Source organism: Anolis sagrei, chromosome 1, assembly GCF_037176765.1.
Source record: "Anolis sagrei isolate rAnoSag1 chromosome 1, rAnoSag1.mat, whole genome shotgun sequence".
In the NCBI taxonomy this organism is placed as follows: Eukaryota; Metazoa; Chordata; class Lepidosauria; order Squamata; family Dactyloidae; genus Anolis; species Anolis sagrei.
Genome location: NC_090021.1, coordinates 332,603,083 through 332,625,086, shown reverse-complemented (window position 1 = coordinate 332,625,086; position 22,004 = coordinate 332,603,083). Strand labels below are relative to the sequence as shown.

General features: G+C 39.1%; 1 protein-coding gene across 1 annotated transcript in view; it reads left to right on the top strand.

Annotated features, from left to right (window-relative positions):
* The window catches only part of MNAT1 (MNAT1 component of CDK activating kinase), a 167,394-nt gene that overhangs the window by 56,785 nt on the left and 88,605 nt on the right, over nucleotides 1-22,004 (top strand). Inside the window, exons 5-6 of the mRNA XM_060754088.2 lie at nucleotides 1,473-1,613; nucleotides 12,069-12,194. Of these exons, the coding sequence (XP_060610071.2) occupies nucleotides 1,473-1,613; nucleotides 12,069-12,194 (267 nt within the window). The remainder of the gene's footprint in view (nucleotides 1-1,472; nucleotides 1,614-12,068; nucleotides 12,195-22,004) is intronic.

The following is a 22,004-nucleotide window of genomic DNA, read 5'->3' as shown; positions in this document are numbered from 1 at the left end:
TTAAGTTGAGTCATGTCTGACTCTGGGGGGCCCACGAGGTCTCTTCCAACTCTAGAATTCTGTGAGTCTTCTGGAATTTTAATTGGTTTTTAGATTTAAGATCAGTTTAGCAACTTGGGCTAACTTGGCAACTTTGACGATACATTCTTCTATTTCTTCTACTTTGGTCTTCTTCCAGGACTGAGCAAATAATATTCTTGCTGCTGTTGACATGTATCGAAGAAGAAATCCATATTTGTTACGTAGTTCTTTATCCACAATTTCTGAACAAAATAATCTCCGATAACTTTGCAAAATCAATCTTGAGAATGATCCTGGACCAATACCTTTTCAAATGAGTTAGTATTTAAGCTCTCCAAAATCTTTGCTGAATACAGGTTCTGTTTGGAAATTGAAACTTAGCCAAGTTCTAACTGAGGTGTTAAGCCTATACCCAGGCTGTATCTTTTCTCCCATCACACATGTGACACATGTGATTTAATGCTCCATAGTATAAATATAAATGAATGCACAGAAAGGCAACAAAACAGAGATTCTAGCCTGGCTTTCCCCTTTTTTGTATTTCAGTGCAGAAGGATTTTATTTCCTATAAGGGTGTCTAAATATCCTGAAAGCATCATATCCATCTGGGATTGGAAGATAAGCAGTTTAATGCCTGCATAGTGCTTGGGAGAGGGTTAGGGTTAGGGTTGCAGTTAGTGGGTTAAACCACCAGCTGCAGAAAATCTTGTCGACCAGAAAGTTGAGCCACAGGTCAGGGTGAGATCCCACCGTCAGCCCTAGCTTCTGCTTACCTAGCAGTTCAAAAACAGCCATATGAGTAGATAAATAGGTACCGCTTTGGCGGGGAGGTAAAAGGTGCCCCTGTAGACATACCAGCAATTTGATCAGGAAGGCATGCATGGACAACAGACTCCTTAGTGTGGAAAAATGGAACAACAGCACATCCTCATGACCGAGTTGAACACAGCTTCCAGATGCCAGAGACGAAAAAGAGGGAAGCCTTGCCTCTGTCTATGTAATGTCTGTCTTTGTTGTTAATTGTGTAACGGCATTGAATGTTTGCCATATATATATTCTGTAATCCGCTCTGAGTGCCCTCGGGCTGTTAGAGCAGAATATAAATAAAGTATATTATTATTATTATTATTATTATTATATTAGAGGGGTCTGCAAAGAAATATCAGGTGCTATCAGTTATGTATCAGAGAAAGGCAATCGCAAACCAACGCTTACGAAATTCATGGAGTTGCCACAAGTTAACACCTGATTTTGAAGGCACATACGCAACATGGTATGAGTTCCCCCTCCCATCTGTAGTCTGCAGTGATACAAGCCCAGGTTTATCACTTTTTAAGGAAATTGAGCCTTCCTGATGTCCCCCAAAGTCCATAGTTGACCTGTCTGGGGTATAGATTGCTTTTCCAGATTCACTTCTCCTGAAATTCCTGTTGTTCTTGATTCTGTCTTAGTCTAGAGAGCAGGAGGAGCTGGAGGAGGCCTTGGAGGTGGAACGCCAGGAGAATGAGCAGAGGAGGTTTCTAATACAGAAGGAGGAGCAAATGCAACAGATGCTGAAAAGGAAGAACAAGCAGGAGCTACTGGATAAATTGGTAGGTAATGAAAGATAAGGACTTCCGAGGGCACCTCTCAACACTTTATTTGGAACTGGAATAAATTGTGTTTCTCTTTGTCTGGTTTATTCCTGTCATGTAGCAAAATGCAGGTTCTGTAGGAAAAAAAGGATGATGATGGAAAAGTTATTGAAAAAGCGTGTAACAACAGCAACCAAAAAGAGTAACAACAATAAAACAAATTCTAAAGCAACTATCCATAAATAAGTATGTGAATTAAACAGATGTTTGCAAACGTCATAGAGGCAGACAGCATGGTGTAGTTGGGCAACAACTCTGAAGCCAGGGTTTGAATCCCTGTTTGGCTATGGAAACCCACTGGGGTGATCTTGGAGATGTCACACTCTCTCAGTTTCAGGGGAAAGCAAAAGCAAGCCTCTTCTGAACAAATCTTGTTAAGACAGGTTCATCTTAGGTTTTCCATTCCTCAGAAATGGCTTGAAGGCACACAACAGCAAATGCAAATCCATCCAATCTTGAAAGTTAATCAGAGTTAGCTCTGGTTAGTAGTTGGATGGGAGAATACTGAAAAATACCAGGTGCTCTAAGCCTATTTCAAGGCAAGGAAGTGGCATAACCACCTCTTGAGTATTCCTTGCTTAAGAAAACCCTTTGAGATTCATGGGGCTGCCAACAATCAGTACAAATGTTTTGGTGTGCCTTTGTTAAATATTGGAATAATAAAGAAACATGTATTTACATTCCTTTGTTTCAAAAATGCGAATAGCCTAATGAACAAACTGAATAACATACTAATAATTTCACAGTATGAGCTGTTCCAAAATATACATACACAACATGTTCCTAAATATAAAGAGAAAATCTGAAAGTAGAATACATTAAATAATCTTGGGAAATGAAGACGCAACAGACTTGATTACTCATCTTTTTTTTTCTTTTACAAATAACCACAATTACTTCCATACTCTTATATTGCTGTTTTTCAGCATTGCTTGGAGCTCCCGGTGACGCATTGAGTTAAACCTTTGTGCCAGCAGGACTGCTGACCAGAAGGTTGTCGGTTCAAATCCGGGGAGTGGGTTGAGCTCCCTCTGTCAGCTCCAGCTTCCCATGCAGGGGACATAAGAGAAGCCGCCCACAAGGATGGTAAAACATCCGGGCATCCCCTGGCCAACATCCTTGCAGATAACCAATTCTCTCACGCCAGAAGTGACTTGCAGTTTCTTAAATTGCTCCTGACACGAAAAAAAAGCATTGATTTGTCTATACATATTGTTTAATTTTTCAGTTTATGACTTTCATTCATATCTTAATTCTCTGTCTAGTTGGTTTGGAATTAGTTTGATTTTGTTTGTTACCATGTGCGTAGTTTCCAATAACATTTTGGTCCTTTTCATTACTGTTATTTTTGCCTTATGCCACCAAAGAGAAAGGTTAGCCGCTCAAGTTTTTCAAAGGATTTCTCCTAGACAGACTTCAGCTGTCATCCTTCATTGGACATGTGTAGTATGTATCTCCTTGTGTGGAGTTATGCATTCATTGTGCTATGCCGTCCTTGTATTGAATGATACAAATTGCAGCTGAACATCTTTCTGGGTTCACAGGCGAATTCTCCCTATATTGGGAGAAAAACAGGATAAAAATAAAATAGATAAGTAAATAGACTAATAAATTGTTCATTCATGTGCGCATATATACATAAAATGACACCTCATGTAGAACTTCTCTTCCTCAACCTTGAACCTGAATATGGATGTTTCACATTGTATAAAGGTGCTCAGCTGTTTCTCTGGCGGAACGTACAGGTGTGTTAAACACCAACATGATTGCAATCCTTGTCATCTTACTTTCTAGTGGGAATTTGTATTCTGATAAATAAATGCTGTTCGACTCCAGATCCTATCAGCTTCAGCCATTTTGCCTAGCGATCAGGGATGATAGGAGTTTTCTTAGAGAAACAGACCAGACAACTTTAGGTTTTGTCATCTGTGTCTTGGCACATATATACTTGAATATAAGCTGACCTGAATATAATTTTATAATTTTACCACAAAAAACTGGGAACAACGTATTGACTCGAGTATAAGCCGAGGGTGGGAAATGCAGCAGCTACAGGTAAATTTCATAATGAAAATAAACACCAATAAAATTACATTAATTGAGGCATCAGTAGGTTAATTTTTTTTGAATATTTATATAAAACTGTAATTTAAGCTATGACTGTCCAACTCTGATTAAACAATTATTCTAACTTTCTTGAATGTAAATGTGCTTATGTATTCTTCCAATAATAATAAAGAGAGTAAAATAATAAATGTAATAATAATAATAATAATAGAGTAAAATAATGGAAAAGTAATAATAACAGTAATAATGGAGTAAAATAAAATAAAATAATAAATGTACTACCAGAGAAAAATAATAAATGTAATAATAATAAAGATATAAATGTAATAATTATAATAATACTAGAGTAAAATAATGTAAATGTAATAATAATAGTAAATAGAGTAAAATGATAAATGAAATAATAATAATAATAATAATAATAATCATAATGACCCAGTAAAATAATAAATACCTTTGACTCAAGTATAAGCTGAGAGGGGCTTTTTCAGTCTTAAAAAGGGGCTGAAAAACTCGGCTTACAGTTGAGTATATACGGTAATTCCACCACTTCATTCAGAGTGTCCAGCTATTTCATTATTCACAAAGGTGCTGTGCCATACCTTAGTTTGAGAGACAATGGAGCAGTTAATGTGAATCTGGTCCAGGTTGCAAACTATTAGTCTGCACTGGCTCAATTTACTGAAACGGGAGAATATCTGTGTTGGAAATTGCCTCATCTGCCGTTCTCCTGCAGCTTCTCCATATTTGCAAGCTGTTACATTCATGTACAGTAAATACATGCTTTAAAACTGTTTTTAAAATACCTATTTAATCTGTTTTAAAAATGGAGTAAGGCCTCTTATTTGCAGGTTCGACATTTGTGGATTTGATCACTCATGGATAATGCTTTGTGAATCTGTGCTCAGCTTTCAGATGTTGACCAGAGTCATATTCTAGGACCTAGCAATTCCTAGAAAGATGTTCTCTCAGATAAATATATTTACTTCTTTATTTGCAGTTTTTCACTTTCACTTGGATTGTCTACGAATGTGGAGGGCTGTTTCACTGGCTAAACTTGAATGTTTATTTGGGTTGTCTTATTTCTCTCTTGGGCTGTATGGCTTTCATTTCCCAGTTATCCGCTCCTAACAAACTCCTAAGAGTTTTGTTTTTAAGAGCATAACAGCTGTGTTCCAGATTCTTCTATCATAGCAGCCCCCCCCCCAAACCTTTTTATTGTTTTGTCTTTATGATTCTACCTAGTTGTTTATGTTTTTTTATTTTATTTCTGTTCTGTTTCTTTTTTTTCCTGTGGGGAGGCTAAGCATTTCAACTTCTTGTTGAGCCCTGAGGGGTACCTACTGAAATGGGAGGGAGTTTGGTGTCAGCTGATTTAAGAGGTGGTTTTGCTCTTCTGGGGGCTGAACTGAGGGAGGGAGCTTCTCTTGGGAGTGGGAAGCTGGAGAGTATGGGTCATTTACTGGATTTTTAAAAAGAGAAAAGGGGTTCAGGTTTTTACAAATTATTATCCAGGCGTGCTTCTTGCCTTGGAGGTTGACCTTCTCCTCCGCAATAGGAAAATGTTCATTTTGCAGACAGCGGAATTGTGAAATGTTTAACACCTTTGCTACCTACTCAAGATTAAACTCATAATTTCTTTCAGAGCTCACAAAAGTTACTTTTTGGCGATTTTGTCTCCCAGGATAGTGGGAGCGATAGTCGCAAATTTTCTGAGTTCTGTAGTGATCGCAGTGGATGGAACTGGAGACCAAGAGTGCATCTACACTGTCGAATTAATGCTCTTTGCCAACACTTTAACTGCCATGGCTCAGTGCTATGGAATAATGGGAGCTATAATTTTACAAGGTTTACATTTTTGATAGGATGCCATATTTAAAATGGAACAGCCTTTTTTTCTGATGCTGTAGAGCAGAGTTTCTCAAACTTGTTGTTCATTCGTTCAGTCGTCTCCGACTCTTTGTGACCTCATGGACCAGTCCACGCCAGAGCTCCCTGTCGGCCGTCACCACCCCCAGCTCCTTCAAGGTCAGCCCAGTCACTTCAAGGATGCCATCCATCCATCTTGCCCTTGGTCGGCCCCTCTTCCTTTTTCCTTCCACTTTCCCCAGCATAATTGTCTTCTCTAGGCTTTGCTGTCTCCTCATGATGTGGCCAAAGGACTTCAACTTTGTCTCTAGTATCCTTCCCTCCAATGAGCAGTCGGGCTTTATTTCCTGGAGGATGGACTGGTTGGATCTTCTCGCAGTCCAAGGCACTCTCAGAACCTTCCTCCAGCACCACAGTTCAAAAGCATCGATCTTCCTTCGCTCAGCCTTCCCTAAGGTCCAGCTCTTACATCCGTAGGTTACTACAGGGAATACCATGGCTTTGACTAGGCGGATCTTTGTTGCCAGTCTGATGTCTCTACTCTTTACTATTTTATTGAGATTGGACATTGCTCTCCTCCCAAGAAGTAAGCGTCTTCTGATTTCCTGGCCACAGTCTGCATCTGCAGTAATCTTCGCACCTAGAAATACAAAGTCTGTCACGGCCTCCACATTTTCTCCCTCTATTTTCCAGTTGTCAATCATTCTTGTTGCCATGATCTTGGTTTTATGTTTAGCTGCAATCCAGCTTTTGCGCTTTCTTCTTCTCAAACTGTCCTCCTCTAAATGTTTTGGACTTCCACAATTCCTAACTGCTGGTTAACTAGCTAGGATTTCTGGGAGCTGAAATCCCAAAACACTTGGAGGAGCACAGTTGGAGAAATGCTGCTCTAGGGGCCAGGACACAGACCAATGAATTCAAACTGCAGGAAATGATATTCTACCTGAATATTAGGAAGAACTCCCTGACAGTAAGAGCTGCTTGACAGTTGAATAGGCTGCTCAAGATAGTGTTGGGGTCAACTTCTTTGGAGTTTGGTAGAGTCTCTTTTGCTGGAAGTTTTTAAACAGAGGCAGAATGGCTGTCTGCTTCGTTTGTGTTTTCCTGGAGGGCAGAATGGGGTTGGACTAGATGGCCCTTGGGGTCTCTTTCAACTAGGATTCTGTGAGAGAACATGGAATAAGGTCCTATCTCTTTGCTCTTTGGAGTGCAAAGGTACTCTAACTGTAGACATAGTCTGACTATGAAGGTCAACTCATAGTAGCTTCACTGTTCAGTGTTTATTTCTTTTAACAGCTTGGGGAGGGGAAGGGAGAGGGGAGGGTTACACTGAGTCACCAAAGTGTTTCCAACTCAGCTTTAAATGCCCTTTTAATTTAGCCGAAGTGAACATTGTTTTGTTACACAGCAGTTGGTTTTACTGGAAATCCATTTTGCCAGATGGCTTGCAAAAAGGAGCAGTTATAAATAATCTTTATAACATGACCAAAATAGGTAATTTTACGACGTTTGGGCACGCACTGCTGCTAAACGTATCTAAATATGTTGTTAATGACTAAAAGGTAATGTGAAGGGCAGGAGAAAGAAAGTTCTTGTTTGTGTTGTTTTTTCTTCTTCAGTTTTTAAAAAGTCTCAATTCGCATTCTTCTCTCTCTCAAATTGAGATTTTTAAAAATCCCTCCATTTATAGTAGGAATCTTCCATTATCTTCATAAGTACAGTTTATAATTCTGATATAGAAAAGGTGTCGGCTCTGTGAATGTTGCATATACTTTTGTGTCCATGTTGTGATCTTTAAATTATATATAGGCTAGGTTCATATTAACATGTTAGCTATTACGTTTGGTAATGTTGCAGGTGTTCTTTAATCTCACCTTTCCAAAGTGTTCTCAGGCTCACTTAGAGATGATTAAGACAGTGGAAAAGCACGTAAAACCTTTAACCTGAAATAAAAAATAGTGTTGGTGTGAGCTACAACTCAGTATTAGTAAAGCTTTCCAGATTTAATCACCTCTTAATTTGATGGTGTTTCCACATGATTTAAAGAGAGGAAAACAAGCAGCTTCTTGGAAAAGCCGTTCTTTAATGCCAGGGCCATTGTAGACGAGGCCCTGACTTTAATCATTCACTCATCATTTATATGCCACCTTTCAGAGTTTACAAAAAGAAAAGAAAAGTGAAACTCAGTTTAACATCATTAAAAGACGTACAAGAGTTAATACATTTCAAGAAACCCATAACTAATTAGACATTTAAAGCAGTGGTTCCCAACCTGTGGTCTGTGGACCACCAGTGGTTTCCAGGAACAAAAATATGGTCCGTGGCCTCACACATGACAACAGGAGTGCCTGGTCTTGCGAAACCCTCTTATATTGCCCGAGGCAACGGGGATGTTGGGAGGGGAGAAGCTGACTACCCACAAAAGATTACTACTACTACATCCGCTCTAGTTTATTAAATATGGTTTTCTGTGGGCAAGCAGATGGTGACTGCAGGATGGCATATGTTCTGTATCAGAAACTAGAGCTGATGTGGTCTATCCAATGCAATTTTCTGAATCAGCACCCCAAATAACCAACTACTGATTTGTGGTCCCTGTTCAAGTGGTCCCTGGTCAAATGATCCCTGGTCAAGTGGTCTCTGGTCAGGTGGTCTCTGGTAAAAAAAGGCTGGGAATCACTGATTTAAAGCCTGCTTAGACAAAAAGGGTTTTGGCCGACAGTTTATTTTATTTATCGTGTTATCAGCAACCATTGTATTACAATTCTAACAGAGCAAAACAAACACACAGATTAAAAAGAAAAAGAAAAAAAACACACACAGATTTTGCAAATTTGGTAGTTGGTTAAATGTCCTTTGACCAGTATCTGGCCACTTGGAGTGCCTCTGGTGTTGCCGCAAGAAGGTCCTCCATCGTGCATGTTGGAGGGCTCAGGTTGCATTGCAGCAGGTGGTCAGTGGTTTGCTCTTCTCCGCACTCGCATGCCGAGGATTCCACCCTGTAGCCCCATTTCTTAAGATTGGCTCTGCATCTCGTGGTGCCAGAGCGCAGTCTGTTCAGCGCCTTCCAAGTCGCCCAGTCTTCTGAGTGCCCAGGGGGGAGTCTCTCATCTGGTATCAGCCATGAATTGAGGTGCTGGGTTTGGGCCTGCCACTTTTGGACTCTCGCTTGCTGGGGTGTTCCAGCGAGTGTCTCTGTAGATCTAAGAAAACTATGTCTTGATTTAAGTCGTTGACGTGCTGGCTGATATCCAAACAGGGGACAGTGAAAGGAAAGCAGTGAGGAAGCCATCATCCCAATGAAGGGAATTGTAGAGGATTGTAGCAGCCACTAAGAAGCCTGTGTCCTCACCAACCAATGTTATGATGATGATGGGACCAAGGGAGAATCCTCTCCTGTAGATCTTAAGATTCTGGGAAATTAGAATATGGAAGCCTGTGTCCTATGCTGTTAGCATGTGAGCATAAAATGCAGGCGATACCCTGAATTGAGAATTGATGCGGTGATGCGATTTGAATATGGGATTAAAATTCTAGGAGACCAAGGTTCAGGTCCTTGCTTCCCCTGAATGACCTTGGGAAGTCACATGCTTTCAGCAGACGAAGGCATCCTCTTCTAGCCAGATAAAGTCTTAAGATTGCCATAAGTCAGGAAAGACTTGAAGGCGCTCAACAACAAACAACAATCAGAAATAGTAGGATTACTCAACTAGATAGTTCTCATATGTCTGAAAAATGGGATATAAATTAAATGAATAAATATTAGTCCATTTATTTTGGTTTGAATCAGATAAGAAAATTTGGACTCTATGTATGTGTTCCCCCTCCCCTTTTTTGTTGTATGTATGTTCAGATTGCCTGTTGATTTACAGCAATCCCATGAATTCCATAGAGTTTTATTAGGGAAGGGATACTTTGCCAGTTCCTTCCTCTGAAATATAATCTATAGTGCTTGGTATTCCTTGGTGGGTCCCCAATCATGTAATAACCAGGTCTGACTCTGCTTAGCTTCCAAGATCAGATTGAACCTTTTTAAAAAGTCAACTTTATGAGCTTGCTGATAAATCCTTCTGAGACCAGAAATGCAGATTTAAGCCCAATCACTTGGAAAGAATGGTATTAAAGCATCTGCAGTTTGGAGCCAAACCCCACTGAGCTTGCTGTCATCGACCTGAAAACGGAAAGTGACATATAGTTAGTGTATTTGAATACATTCTGGAAGCTGCAGTGTTGTGCTCTCCCACAGTAATACTGCAAAGGCTTCCAAGTGGTAAAACAATCAGCAAGCTGCAGATCTGTCAGGCAATATTTTCCAGGCAGACTAAACTCAAGATTTATCTTCTGTTACTTTGCTTTGGCAATGTGAAATTGCAAGTGGAAAGCATCTGTGCATAATTCTCATCTGCTTCCTGACTCTGCATTGGGGCAAAGAATTGCTGTTCAGAGGGCTGGGTGCAGTGGCTGGTGCATTGGACTCACATCTGCATCCTCTCCTGCTTGGTCATGCTACATCGCATGGAATTAAGTTGTCTCCGCCTCCAAATTGTGTGTGCAGATTTTTTGGAGGGGGAATATGGCAGCTGTGAGGCAAAGATTTAGCCCTCCCCTTCATGGTCCATGTTATTCAGATGCCTTGAAGTCATTTCTGACTTATAGTGAGTGTGTCATTAGCTTTATTCAGAGGAGGTTTGCCATTGTCTTCAATGCTGAGAGAGCATAAGTTTCCCAAGGACACCCCATCTGGTTCCATGGTTTCTTTTGAGATGATAGGTATTGTTTTTCATTAGAATTATAGAGTTGGAAGAGACCACATGGGCAAACAGATCCAATCCCCTCCCATGCATGAAAAGCACAATCAGAGCGCCCTCAACTGATGGCCATCCAGCCTCTGTTTGAAAGCCTCCAAAGAAGGAGCCTCCACCAGACTCTGAGGCTGAGAGTTCTACTGTTGAACACACCTCTCATGGTCAGGAAGTTCTTCCTAATGTTTAGGTTGAATCTCCTTTCCTGTAATTTGAATCCATTGCTCTGAGTCCTAGACTCCAGGGCAGCAGAAAACAAGCTTGCTCCCTCTTCCTCATCAAATATGTAATTCTTCCTTTCAGATATGTAATCATGACAATCATGTCTTGTTTATCGTTGTTGAAGTGTGTAATGAACAGATACCACACCACTTCTGAAAACAAGTTTTTCTATGCTTTTTTCTTACAGACCAGTTCTTTCCCTAGTCTTGGAAGCTTGCCAGAAGTCTGAACAATATTTGTTAACTAATTGTTTTTGGTTTTTTCCTAAGGATATAATTAACGTTTCCTACTCAGCAAGAGGAACTCTATGGTGATGTTCCATATATAGACATCAAAAGGTGTTGTAATTGGGAAGTATCTTGATAACCGCTCCGAGTCCCCCTGGGGAGATAGAGCAGTATATAAATAAAGTTTTATAAAGTTTTATTTATAAGAATGAGTCTAGTCATGGAGCAGCTGCCGAGAATGGCTCTTCCGGGTCAAACTCAATTTCTTCTACACTTTTTCTCCCATGGTATTATTCAGGAAGCATTTGGGGGAGATGTCATTACTTGAGATTTCCTGCTCTTCAGGAACCAGTTATGTACCATGATAATGCACGATGCCCTTCCTTAACTCAGTATTATGAAGAGAAAAGAAGAGGAACACAAGTGTGCTCTTTTCAGTGGCAACACTATGAATAACCTCATGTATGCTTTCTGCAAATGCTGCAGAGCTATTTTTGCTAATTAGGTGGCTTGGTGTCTTGAGTCCCTAGATATCTTTTGGATTTGCATGCATTAACAATTATTCTGCTTTTGCCCATTCATAGGATTTTATGTAATGACCTCCCCTTAAGCCACTTTATTACTTTGCGTGTATGCATGCACATTTTATTTTTTGAAAAGCCATTTGGCTGGCGTCCTTGAGAATAAATTACTAAATGAGAAAATAAATATGTTGTTAGTTGCGTGCACAATAGATCCATTGTGTGAGGCAGAATGTGTATATCACCTCCAAACGGCCTCAGGTAAAATCTAATGAAGAACTGATTTGAAACTGGATGGAGTTCATTGGTTGAAGGAATGTGGCTTAGATAAACATCTGATCCACGTTAGATAGCTTTCTGTACTGTTTGTTTTTGTGATTAAGTTCTAATTATTATTACTTTAAAAAGCATTTTTAATATGTATGGTTGTGTTTGGCCTTCTGGAATAAGGAGCTTGTTATATTGTCATTTAATGTGGAATCTATAAAAATGGCTGTTTGCAAGTTTCTCTGATTTACGAGGCTAATACAGCTTTTTCCTATTACTGAAAGTGATAGTTTTCTGGAAACCCAGGGATGTTGAAAGCTTGTGCTGTTTTCTTGAAAGCAACTTTTCGAGCCAGTTTGTTGTTCTAAGAATACATCAAACGAATGCGAGATAGTACATGCCTTTTTAAGATTTGCTTTGTCTTTTCAAATCTCACAGGAAAGTTCTCATCTGCCTGCCTCTTTGCTGTTAGCCCAGCACAAAGACCGGTCTTCGCAACTAGAAATGCAGCTAGAGATTCCGAAACCTGTCAAGCCGGTTGCATTTTCAACGGGTATCAAAATGGTAAGGCCCACCTGGTTTTGTGTCCATGCCTATGTGTGAGGGATGGAGTTCCTGTGCTTTTCATTGCTGTCCAACCATTTTCCATCTGAGTCTTGAGTGTTTCCTTTAATTTCCATCTAATGATACAGAAATTTCTAGATTCATTCCAGACCATGGGAATTTTTTTTTAAATCTCCCAACATGGCCCAGCCAGCAAGTTTGGTAGTTGTCTTGGCTGGTGAAATCTGGTAATTGCAATCCCCAAAAGTAATTTCCCTAAAGTTGTGTCGTATGATATAGATCATAAGACAAGGATAATTAATATGCAGTTCTGTTCTAAATTGGTTCAATGTTCTTACACTGGTTAAATTGGTTCAATGTTCTTACAGTTATTTATTGTTGTATTGTTGTTGTTGTGTTTATTGTTTCTGATGTATTTGGGCTCGGCCTCTTGTAAGCCGCACCGAGTCCTGCGGGAGATGGTAGCGGCGTATAAATATAGGATTATTATTATTATTATTATTATTACACTGCAAGTTTATGTAATTGCTTTAGACACAACATGGGTGAATACAATCCATTGAGCCTGTTGTGTGCATTTAGTTGTTCATTACAGGAAGATTCTCCAATATGAAATTATTTGCTGCATGAGCAGTGAACACAAGAGTATAGTCTATTCAGAGTAAGGTTGAGATGGCTGCACTTACAGCTACAACATTAACTTGTCATCTTTTCTTGAGGTATCAGTCATAATACCAAAATATGTTGCAGATGTGAGGAGTAAATTGGATGTTTTTGTTTCCATTTCCACCTTAATTCTGGTTAGGAAAAGCAAACCAAAATGTAAAGATTTGTTTTCTGTAAAGTATTTTTTGAGACTGACCATAGTTTCACAGGGCTTGAATGTGAGATAAATTATTAATAGTTGAAAATAAAAGCAAATGTTTCTGATGAACCTATTGCATGTACAATGGGGGGAGAGAATATATGGGATGTGCTCATTACCACACTGATTATTTGCAGAAACTGGGTTTGTGGGGATGACTTCCCCTATGTATTCAATTTCCCAACAGAATTGGTTCTGGCATTTGGGGGCAATTCATGCTATATCTTCTCTCAACAACCTTCCTGAGTGCCACAGATCCATTTGGAAGTTATGGTAAAATCCATTCACATAAAGTTGTAACCTCTTCCCCAATTATTTTGAAGCTGTGCAAGACAGGGCAGACTCTGAATTATGTAGGTTTTCCATCCCTATACTTCACTGTTGTTTAATATTCCATCTATATACAGGTCATGTATATCTTTGTACAGCTGGTTCAACTTCAAAACAATACTTATATGGTGTGGTCATATTCCACTGCCTGTTGTGGCCAATATCTTAAAGTCAGTGTAGGTCTATTACTGAAGGCCCGCTTACCTCCCTGCCTTTCTTTCTTTCTTGCAATAAACATGGCTGGAAAGACATCACTAATAGACCATGGTTGGCAGTTATGCTATGCTTTTGATTTCAGAGGAGAAACTTTTTTCTTAATTGGAATAATCTAACTAACACTTTCACAGAAGCTTATGAAAAACTTTGGCAATTACTAAACATCAAGAAAACCAAAGTGCTTGTCAAATACCTCTGACCTTAAACACCACACCAGCTTGGTAAAATCAGCAAGCAATTTATTGAAGAATATATGTAGGCAAACCAGTAAAATGAGCAAAAACAGTTCCCAAAACAAAGGATAGTCCATGAGCTTCAAGGCAAAATAAGATCCATTGGAACAACAATCCATGAAAGAAGGCATCATGAAAAATCCAATACACAAAACAGGAGCTTGGCAAAAACTTGGTACATGAAACTAAAAACACTTGAAAGCAAGGTTGTCATGAAATTCCAACGTTGACCCAAGTAAGGCAACTCTTTCCCATGAATCAATATAAGGCTTATCCAGATTCCAAAACTGAAAGGAAAGAATTTCTCTTGATCTTATCACCAGATAAAGGTTTCTTATCTTTCTTTTCCTTTAAACGAACTGATCTTTACGCCTGAGCACTCTGTCTGTTTACAAAAGCTTTTCCTTCTATATATACTCTCATTAACTTGACTCTCATTAACTTCTGCACCTGACAAATCATCTTCAGACAGTTGCTCTGAGAAAGACGGTGAAGGGCCTGTCCCAGGAATATGACCTTGTGAATTTTTCTGAGACAGCTCGGGCCTCTTGTCTGAGCTTAACTCAGCCCAGGCAAACCCTCATCCCCATTGTCAACAGACCCAGGCCCGTCATCAGGAACATCAACCCCATTCCCATCATGAACATCAGACACGATCACAGGCTGAACAGGCTGACACACAACAGTGCTCTACCATCAGGCAGTAACCAATCCCTCTGCAATGCCAGAAATAAACCTTAATGGTGAAACACTAGAAAATGTAGACCTTTACCGCTGCTTTGGCAACCACCTCTCCACATAAGTCAATATTGTCAGTGAAATTATTGACTTATGCAAGTGAAGAGGGTGGAGCCGAGAAAATTCTGGGGCTGAATTTGGCCCACAGGCCTTAGTTTGAGAACCTTTGAACTTTAGTTAGAATTTGTAGGTGGGGAGAAAGTGGAGAAAAAGTGTCTTAACACCCCCAAAAGTATGGTCAGTGGTGGAATTCTGGAAGTTATAGTTTGGAAAATGTAATTTTTTTCAATCTTTACAAATATTATGATCTAATAGGCTTCTTCCTAAATTCTTATAATAACTTGACATTGGGGTTTTCAATAGTCTCTTACAATCAAGCTCACCTTTCTTTTGTAAATGCCCCCAAGTCTTTTGGATTGCTGTCATATTTTGAAATGCTGTTAGTCATTTATGTTGCCTGAAGCTTTCAAAACTGATATATAACAAAAGGCTGTCCAGCCACTTTAGGCAAATGTTAACTTTCTGGGCGAGGAAAAGCTTCCAAGTTCAAACACATTTAGCTACATTTGAGAAGTTTGAACTCTGGAGTGTTTTTCTCCCTTTTTCTTTCTTCTTGTTATTTGAAGTGTAAATTAGACAATGTATGTTGTAAAGCAGCCTGTTGTTGGATCACTTTCTAAAAAATGTGCGCTAACTTGTAAACTAACATAACAGATATTTTAATTAGTGCAAGGATTACTACGCAACTGTTGTTCTATTGAAGTGTTCAAGTGTTCGGCACAATGAGCTGGACTTTATGCTCACCCCATCCCCGCCCTCACCTCACCCTTTTATAAGCTAAAAAAGTAGAAACTAAAACTACTCAGGATAGTATATTCTCAATGCTTTTTACTCAACAGAAAACAATTTATGCTTCTGAGGCAGAAAAGTGGATTCCCAGCTGAAACCAGTGGAATCTGATATAGTGTATTGAAGGGGATTTTTCAAAAATCCTTTAAAGTTGATTAAAGGGAGTCTGATAACAGAGTTGATTTAGTGGTTCATTTAATAATACCATGATGGCTTTACTGGAAAGCCATACCAACTGTGTTCAGTGAACTTTACTTGTAAATCTGATCCACGCAACTCCATTTGGATGCGTTCTTCCATAGGTATTTTTGCTTCTTTCTTCTCTATTGATATTACGCATTCCCTGTTTCTTCCCTGCCAACGTATCTCTAAGGCCCTTGATTGAAGTAGATATTCTTTGTCTTGATGGGGGAGCAATTGTGGGAAGCTATAGAGACCTGGCAAGCTTGTACCCCACATTCTCTTTCCTAAAAACACAAAAAACATCTGGGAGCAAAATTGTCCTCTCAGTTCTTGTGGGTTTTTTCGGGCTATATGGCCATGTTCTAGAGGCATTTCTCCTGACGTTTCGCCTGCATCTATGGCAGGCTTCCTGACGTTTCGCCTGCATCTATGGCAGGCTTCCTTCCAAATTGTCCTCTATTGCTAGATCGCCATTCACCTAGATGCAATTCACTGCCACGCAGACAGTGAGTAAAAAAGCTGTCAAATATAAGGTTGAGCTAAACAGTCAACCAGCAAAATATATTTATAGCAATCGTTTCAGAGGATTAAACAAGCACTGTAGAATTTGATGTTGCCATTTGCTCCCAAAGTGAGACATTTCAATTTGCATTTTCCTGCCAATTGAAAAGAACATCTATGAAGGGTCTGAAATGGAATTTAATCTCAAGGACAATAGTTGTCGGTCATGAATATATCCTACAAGTTTCTTTCCTGGCTCATTTCACTTCAAAAATTAAAAGCATTCTACCAGTACTCTAGACCAGTAAAATTTACTACTCAAATTTTGAGTACTGCATGAATTTACTACCGTACTCAAAATTATATTTATGTGCTGCAGGAAAATGTTTTGGGGTGGGTTTTTTTCAGGTCATTTGTGATTTATACATCGCATGGTAACAAAAGAAGGGATACATTAACCTCATATTTCAAAAACACGGACAGCAGAAATGAAAAGTTATATTGAGATAATCTACAAAATGTGCTTACGCTGTATGAATGATGTGCTGTTCCTTCATAAAGCATGTAGGAAGTCAGCATTTCTCCAAAGTGTGAAGTATTTCCATGTGCTTAAAGCATGATCTTTCCAAAGCAAACAACAGTGGAAAGAGAAAGAAAGCAAGAAAGCATATCCCCTGCCAACAATATTTTGGCTTGTTCTACCTGACACCTTCCATCTTTCAAGACCGATCTCCCTGTACTACTCATGCTAACACAAAGCAGCAAACATCCACATATTTCCAAATTCAAGGAACCCCGTGGGTCAGTTGGGGAATACTTACTGAAACACACTCATGCCCTATATTCAGTCTAACAACAATTGAAAATTTACCAACCTGAAATAAACCAGAGCTTGATAAGGTGCCATTATGAAAATATTGCATTCCCCTTATTCATTTGTAACTTCTGAAAAGTAGTTTCGGTGCTATTGGCAGAAGAATGTGTATGTTTGCATTTTGGAAGTAACATGTATAAGATTGTTTATAAAGCCCAAGTTGGATTCAAGTGAATACATTTTAAATATTTAAAGCACTATTCAGTCCTCACTTTCTATGGAAGCATGGGGAAGGGGAGGACATAATATAATGTGACCTATTCAGCAGAATAGAACCATTGCTGTTACATCAAATGCAGGACTTACTACCCAACCGCAGTTCATTTATTGATTTTTATAGAACTTTTGGAGAAAGGAAAAGAGAAAAAGCCAAGCTACATTGGCTCCCCCTCTTGAGTAGTGGCAGAGAAAAAGAAGGTGCCTGAATTGATCCAAAGTTAGTATTGTGTTTCGTTGCTTTCTCAGAAGCAAATGGGTAGGTCCATGGGTGGACATCATTTCAGCTATCTGTGCAGACTGAGAGGAAGAGTCCTATATGGAAAACATGATTGGTTTTATTGAACACTCCTCTGTTTTTCATAGAATCCCATAGTTGGAAGACCACAAGGGTCATTCAGCTTAACCTCCTTCCATACAGGAACATACAATCAAAGACCTCATACATTATCTCACCATATGTGTTGACTGAATTCTTTTATCCCCAAGAGTTGCCTACTGATAAATTGGAATGAAAACAAGGGGGAATGCCTGTGAATCATTAGGTACTCATATTAAGTAGAGTTGTGAATGTTTTGATTTCAAAACTTTTGCACCATGTTGGAAACTAGGACATTATACAGTTGATTCAGGGGTGCTGCTAAACCTTATTGGACTTTAGGTCTCAGGTAAGGGTCTTCTGTGGACTTTTTGAAACACTAGATGAATGGTAGTATCATACACTTTTCTGGCAATCAAATCAGTGCTAGGAAAATCTCATTTCAAATCATTGCTCTCTGGTGAAACTGGTTGGATGATCTTGAGTTCAGTTGCTATCTGTTGGTTTAATCCACTTCACATAACTGTGGTGAAAATAAAATGGGTGGGGGAGAATCACATCCATCTCCCTGAGCTCTCTGAGGGAAGAGTGAGATAGAAATCTAAATAGCAATAAAAGGAATATTGATATACTCTGTCTGATAATCCTTTGAATAAATAAATAGCAAGAGGAATAGGCTGAAATCATGTGATATATTGTAAGGAACTTCAAGGGCTGGTTTTACATGGTCATGGTTTAGAGGAACTGTTTCAAAGCTGTTCTTAATGTTGATTGATTTAAAGGAGAGGAGGAGGCATTTTTATTTCTATAGGGAGGGAGTTTCAGAGGTGCGGGGCGATCACGGAGAAGACCCTCTCTCTCATTCCCACCAGCCATGCTTGGGATGGGGGTGGGACCAAGACCAGGGCCTCCTCCATGGATTGTAGTGCTGAAGCTGGTTTGTATATGGAGAGATGTTTTTTTTTCAAATTGTATATTGATAAAATAACAGCATAGCTGGATAACTCAGAATTTAAAGTAAATAAATGAATGACCCACTTCACTGGCATTTTCTGCTTTCCTCTTTCATTTGTTTGGTATTTGTTGCTTTACCAATATCTGTGGCGAGTCATAGTCTCATAGCCTAAGAGGATTGTAATGGCAAACTCTCTCTCAAGAAATCTTGCCTAGAAAACCATAGGATAGGATTGTCCTAAGTCAGAATTAAATCACAGGCACGTAATATGCACAAAGTCGTATTTGTAGTGTCCCACAGAGATATGATTACAGTGTGCTTTAAAATACTTGAAAGTAATCTATAATCTTGTCATGACCAAAATAAAATGTTGGGACTATCAGAATGCCTTAGAGGTCTTTTAGTCACCATTAATTGAAACCAGTGTGATGGTAGTCAACAAAAAGAACAACAACAATACTTGTATTTGTATCAAATAGAAGTTTTTAAAAAAATAAAAAATAAAAACTGTAGGCCAAATTAATGGCTGAAAAAAAGTTATGTGGCACATTGCAGACTAACAGGTTAGATGGTTACCCCCAGAAATTCCTAGATAATGCATATAACAAAAGCCAGCTTTTGGTCCTGAAGAAGAGATCATTCTATCACAAGGCCATCATCATCTCCCAGTATCCATCTGTTACCCATGCCTGGTGTGGTATGTCCATCAAGCTTCGAAGGAAATGGCTCTGCTTGCCCAAAAGTTAAAAATAACCCTTTTATGGTTGATTTTTATTTTAAAAAAATAGTTCTGCAAACTCAATTAAATTTGTTTCAAAGTTTGCCAGAATTCTACTTGGAAATCTATTGAAAGTAAAGGAAATAGTGTTGGTGAATAGGAAAATGCCAATGTCTACAGTAAGGCACTAACTTCATTAAACGTCAACCAAAGCAACACAAGAAAGCCAATGAAAACGTATCGAACTGCAGATTTTAGAACGTGTAAGTTTAGTTCTCATAGATGAAATGTGTGATATTTTAATGAGACAAGAAATTCTCTTGAAGTAACCTGCAACAACATACATTTTAAAAAAAATACTGGAAGAGAATGAGCCAGAAAATAGCCTCTGATGGTCTCCCAGGTGTTGCAGAAAAAGTAATATTCCAAAAGATAGTGTAGTGAGAGGGGTACAGTGGGGAGAGGAATGGGGGAATTAACAGATGATTTAAGGGAGTGATGCTCAAAGTGATGGTACCTGGACTGGTGCCAATCCCTGAGCCACTGGCTACAGTTTCCTGACAAGTTTCCCTGGAAGAAACCATTTGAACCAATGGGTACAAATATGATATTTGACTGGTTTAATTTTTTTTGGCCATTTCTCCATATCATAGAAGCATGATTTAATAATCCTTACTGATTAAGGCAGTGCTTCTCAACCTGAGGTCTCCAGATGTTTTTGGCCTACAACTCTCAGAAATCCCAGCCAGTTTACCAGCTGTTAGGATTTCTGGGAGTTGAAGGCCAAAAACATCTGGGGACCCCAGGTTGAGAACCACTGGATTAAGGGGATTTGAGAAGGAACACCTCCATGAGCAAAATGGCATTGACACTATAGCAGTTCAGTTCCACCTTAACTGTCTTGCTTTGTCCTGTGAAATTTCGGGACCTGTAGTTTGATGAGGTGCTCAGAATTCTTTGTGTGATGTTTCTAGACATGAGGTGGAATGGCCATACAGCCAATGACTATTACACCCACATAACTTTGTACACTAGATCATTCCATTTGTGTGTGGAAACACTGAGAGTGTTCAGTGATAGTTGTCAAGACTGCCTTCAATTTCACCAGATTTGAGGTAGCCTTTGATGACAGAAGTAAACAAAATGCAGTGTTCTGGTGTTGTTGGCGAGTTCTTCCTATCATCCTTGCCATGGGTGAAGAATGTTGGGATTTGGAGTCCAATAGCATTTGGAAGTGGCATACTTTGCCCACTCCTATGTTAGGATAAAAAGCCTTTTCTCTAGAGGAGTGTGTGTGTATTTGGAAAAATCCGCAGTTCCTTATTTTTCTTATCCCAGTAGTGCGTGAATTTCAATTGCCTGTGTCATCTACTGTTGAGGGAAGAGTTGGAATGAGAAAGAGATTGAGTGAGGGCTTAGATTAAGAAATGTCACCTGAATCAACATACTTCAGTTTTGGCAAAGCAGAAAGATTTTGCTGATAAGCTGGTTTGAACCTGAAATCCCAAATGAAAATACTGAAGTTGTCTGCTTTCTATTTCCTTTTCCTTCTCTTTTTAACAAAGGCATTGCCCTGGCTAATTGCATAAGGCTCCAGAATTAATGCAAATGATGTTGGTATTCCTGAAATTAATATGATTTTGTTTTAGTGCCTATGGGCTTTATGTCTCACCCCATCCAATATTCTTTTTGGATTTTGCATGCAGTGCTGAATCATGACATTGTAATGTACTGTTAATCAGCCTTTTATAAGTAATTGAAAATGACTTTTTTGCTGTTTTGTATGACCATTAATTTGAAACTGTAACGTTTTGATAATATTGACTTTTCCAGGTAAGCTTCCCAGCTTATGAGCAGCATCCAGCTAGTAATATGTGCATGCATAAATGTGACTAACATGCATGTATGTCTCTTTTTGGATAAGGAGTAAGGTACTAATCTCTAAGTCTTTGTGCTCCATCCAAAATCTCCTCTTCCCAGCAACTGTAAAACCCTAGGAAGATCCACTGATGCTGTTTATTGGGGGAGAAAGAAGAGAAGGGGAAGCTGATTCAGACTATGAAGATGTAGCTGCTCTGGGCTTCTAGGGGAAGGAAAAAGAGAAATGCATGGCATCTGGGAACTTACCTTCATTTCTTCTCTCCTTGGAGCTGAGACCAGTGGTTTCTTTATCATCAGAATGGCATTCTCCCTCTCTTCCGTTCCCTTGAGTAAATAGCAGCAGCAAGGGCTACTGGTATGATGATGGGAGGGCACCACCATCATACCAGCATTACATTCCACTTTAAAAAATTGTTTTTCAACCAGAATATTGTTTTTCAACATAAATTGTAATTGAGTCACCTATTATAGGTTGAGAAACGCGGTATAGAAATAAAGCAAATAAATAAAATAAATAAATAATTCTTTAGATATACAGTATAAAAGTACCAAAACTAGGAACCTCCATACAGTCTACTACATGTATAGTACTACATAAGGCTACTTATTAAAGAAAAGAAAAACACAAAGAGATACAAAACTAAACAAAAACAAAAATGGAAGTTTCCTACTTTCTAAGTGTTATACCAATAATAGATAGTTGTTGGCCTACTCCAGGGGTCCTCAAACTAAGGCCCGGGGGCCGGATGCGGCCCTCCAAGGTCATTTACCTCGCCCTCGCTCAGGGTCAACCTAATTTATTTTATTTATTTATTTGCTATACTTGTATACCGCCGTTTCTCAGCCTAGCCGGCGACTCAACGCGGTTTACAACAACTTATAACAAACAACAGTATACAGTTTAAAAGCATAAAAACACGATCCACAATACA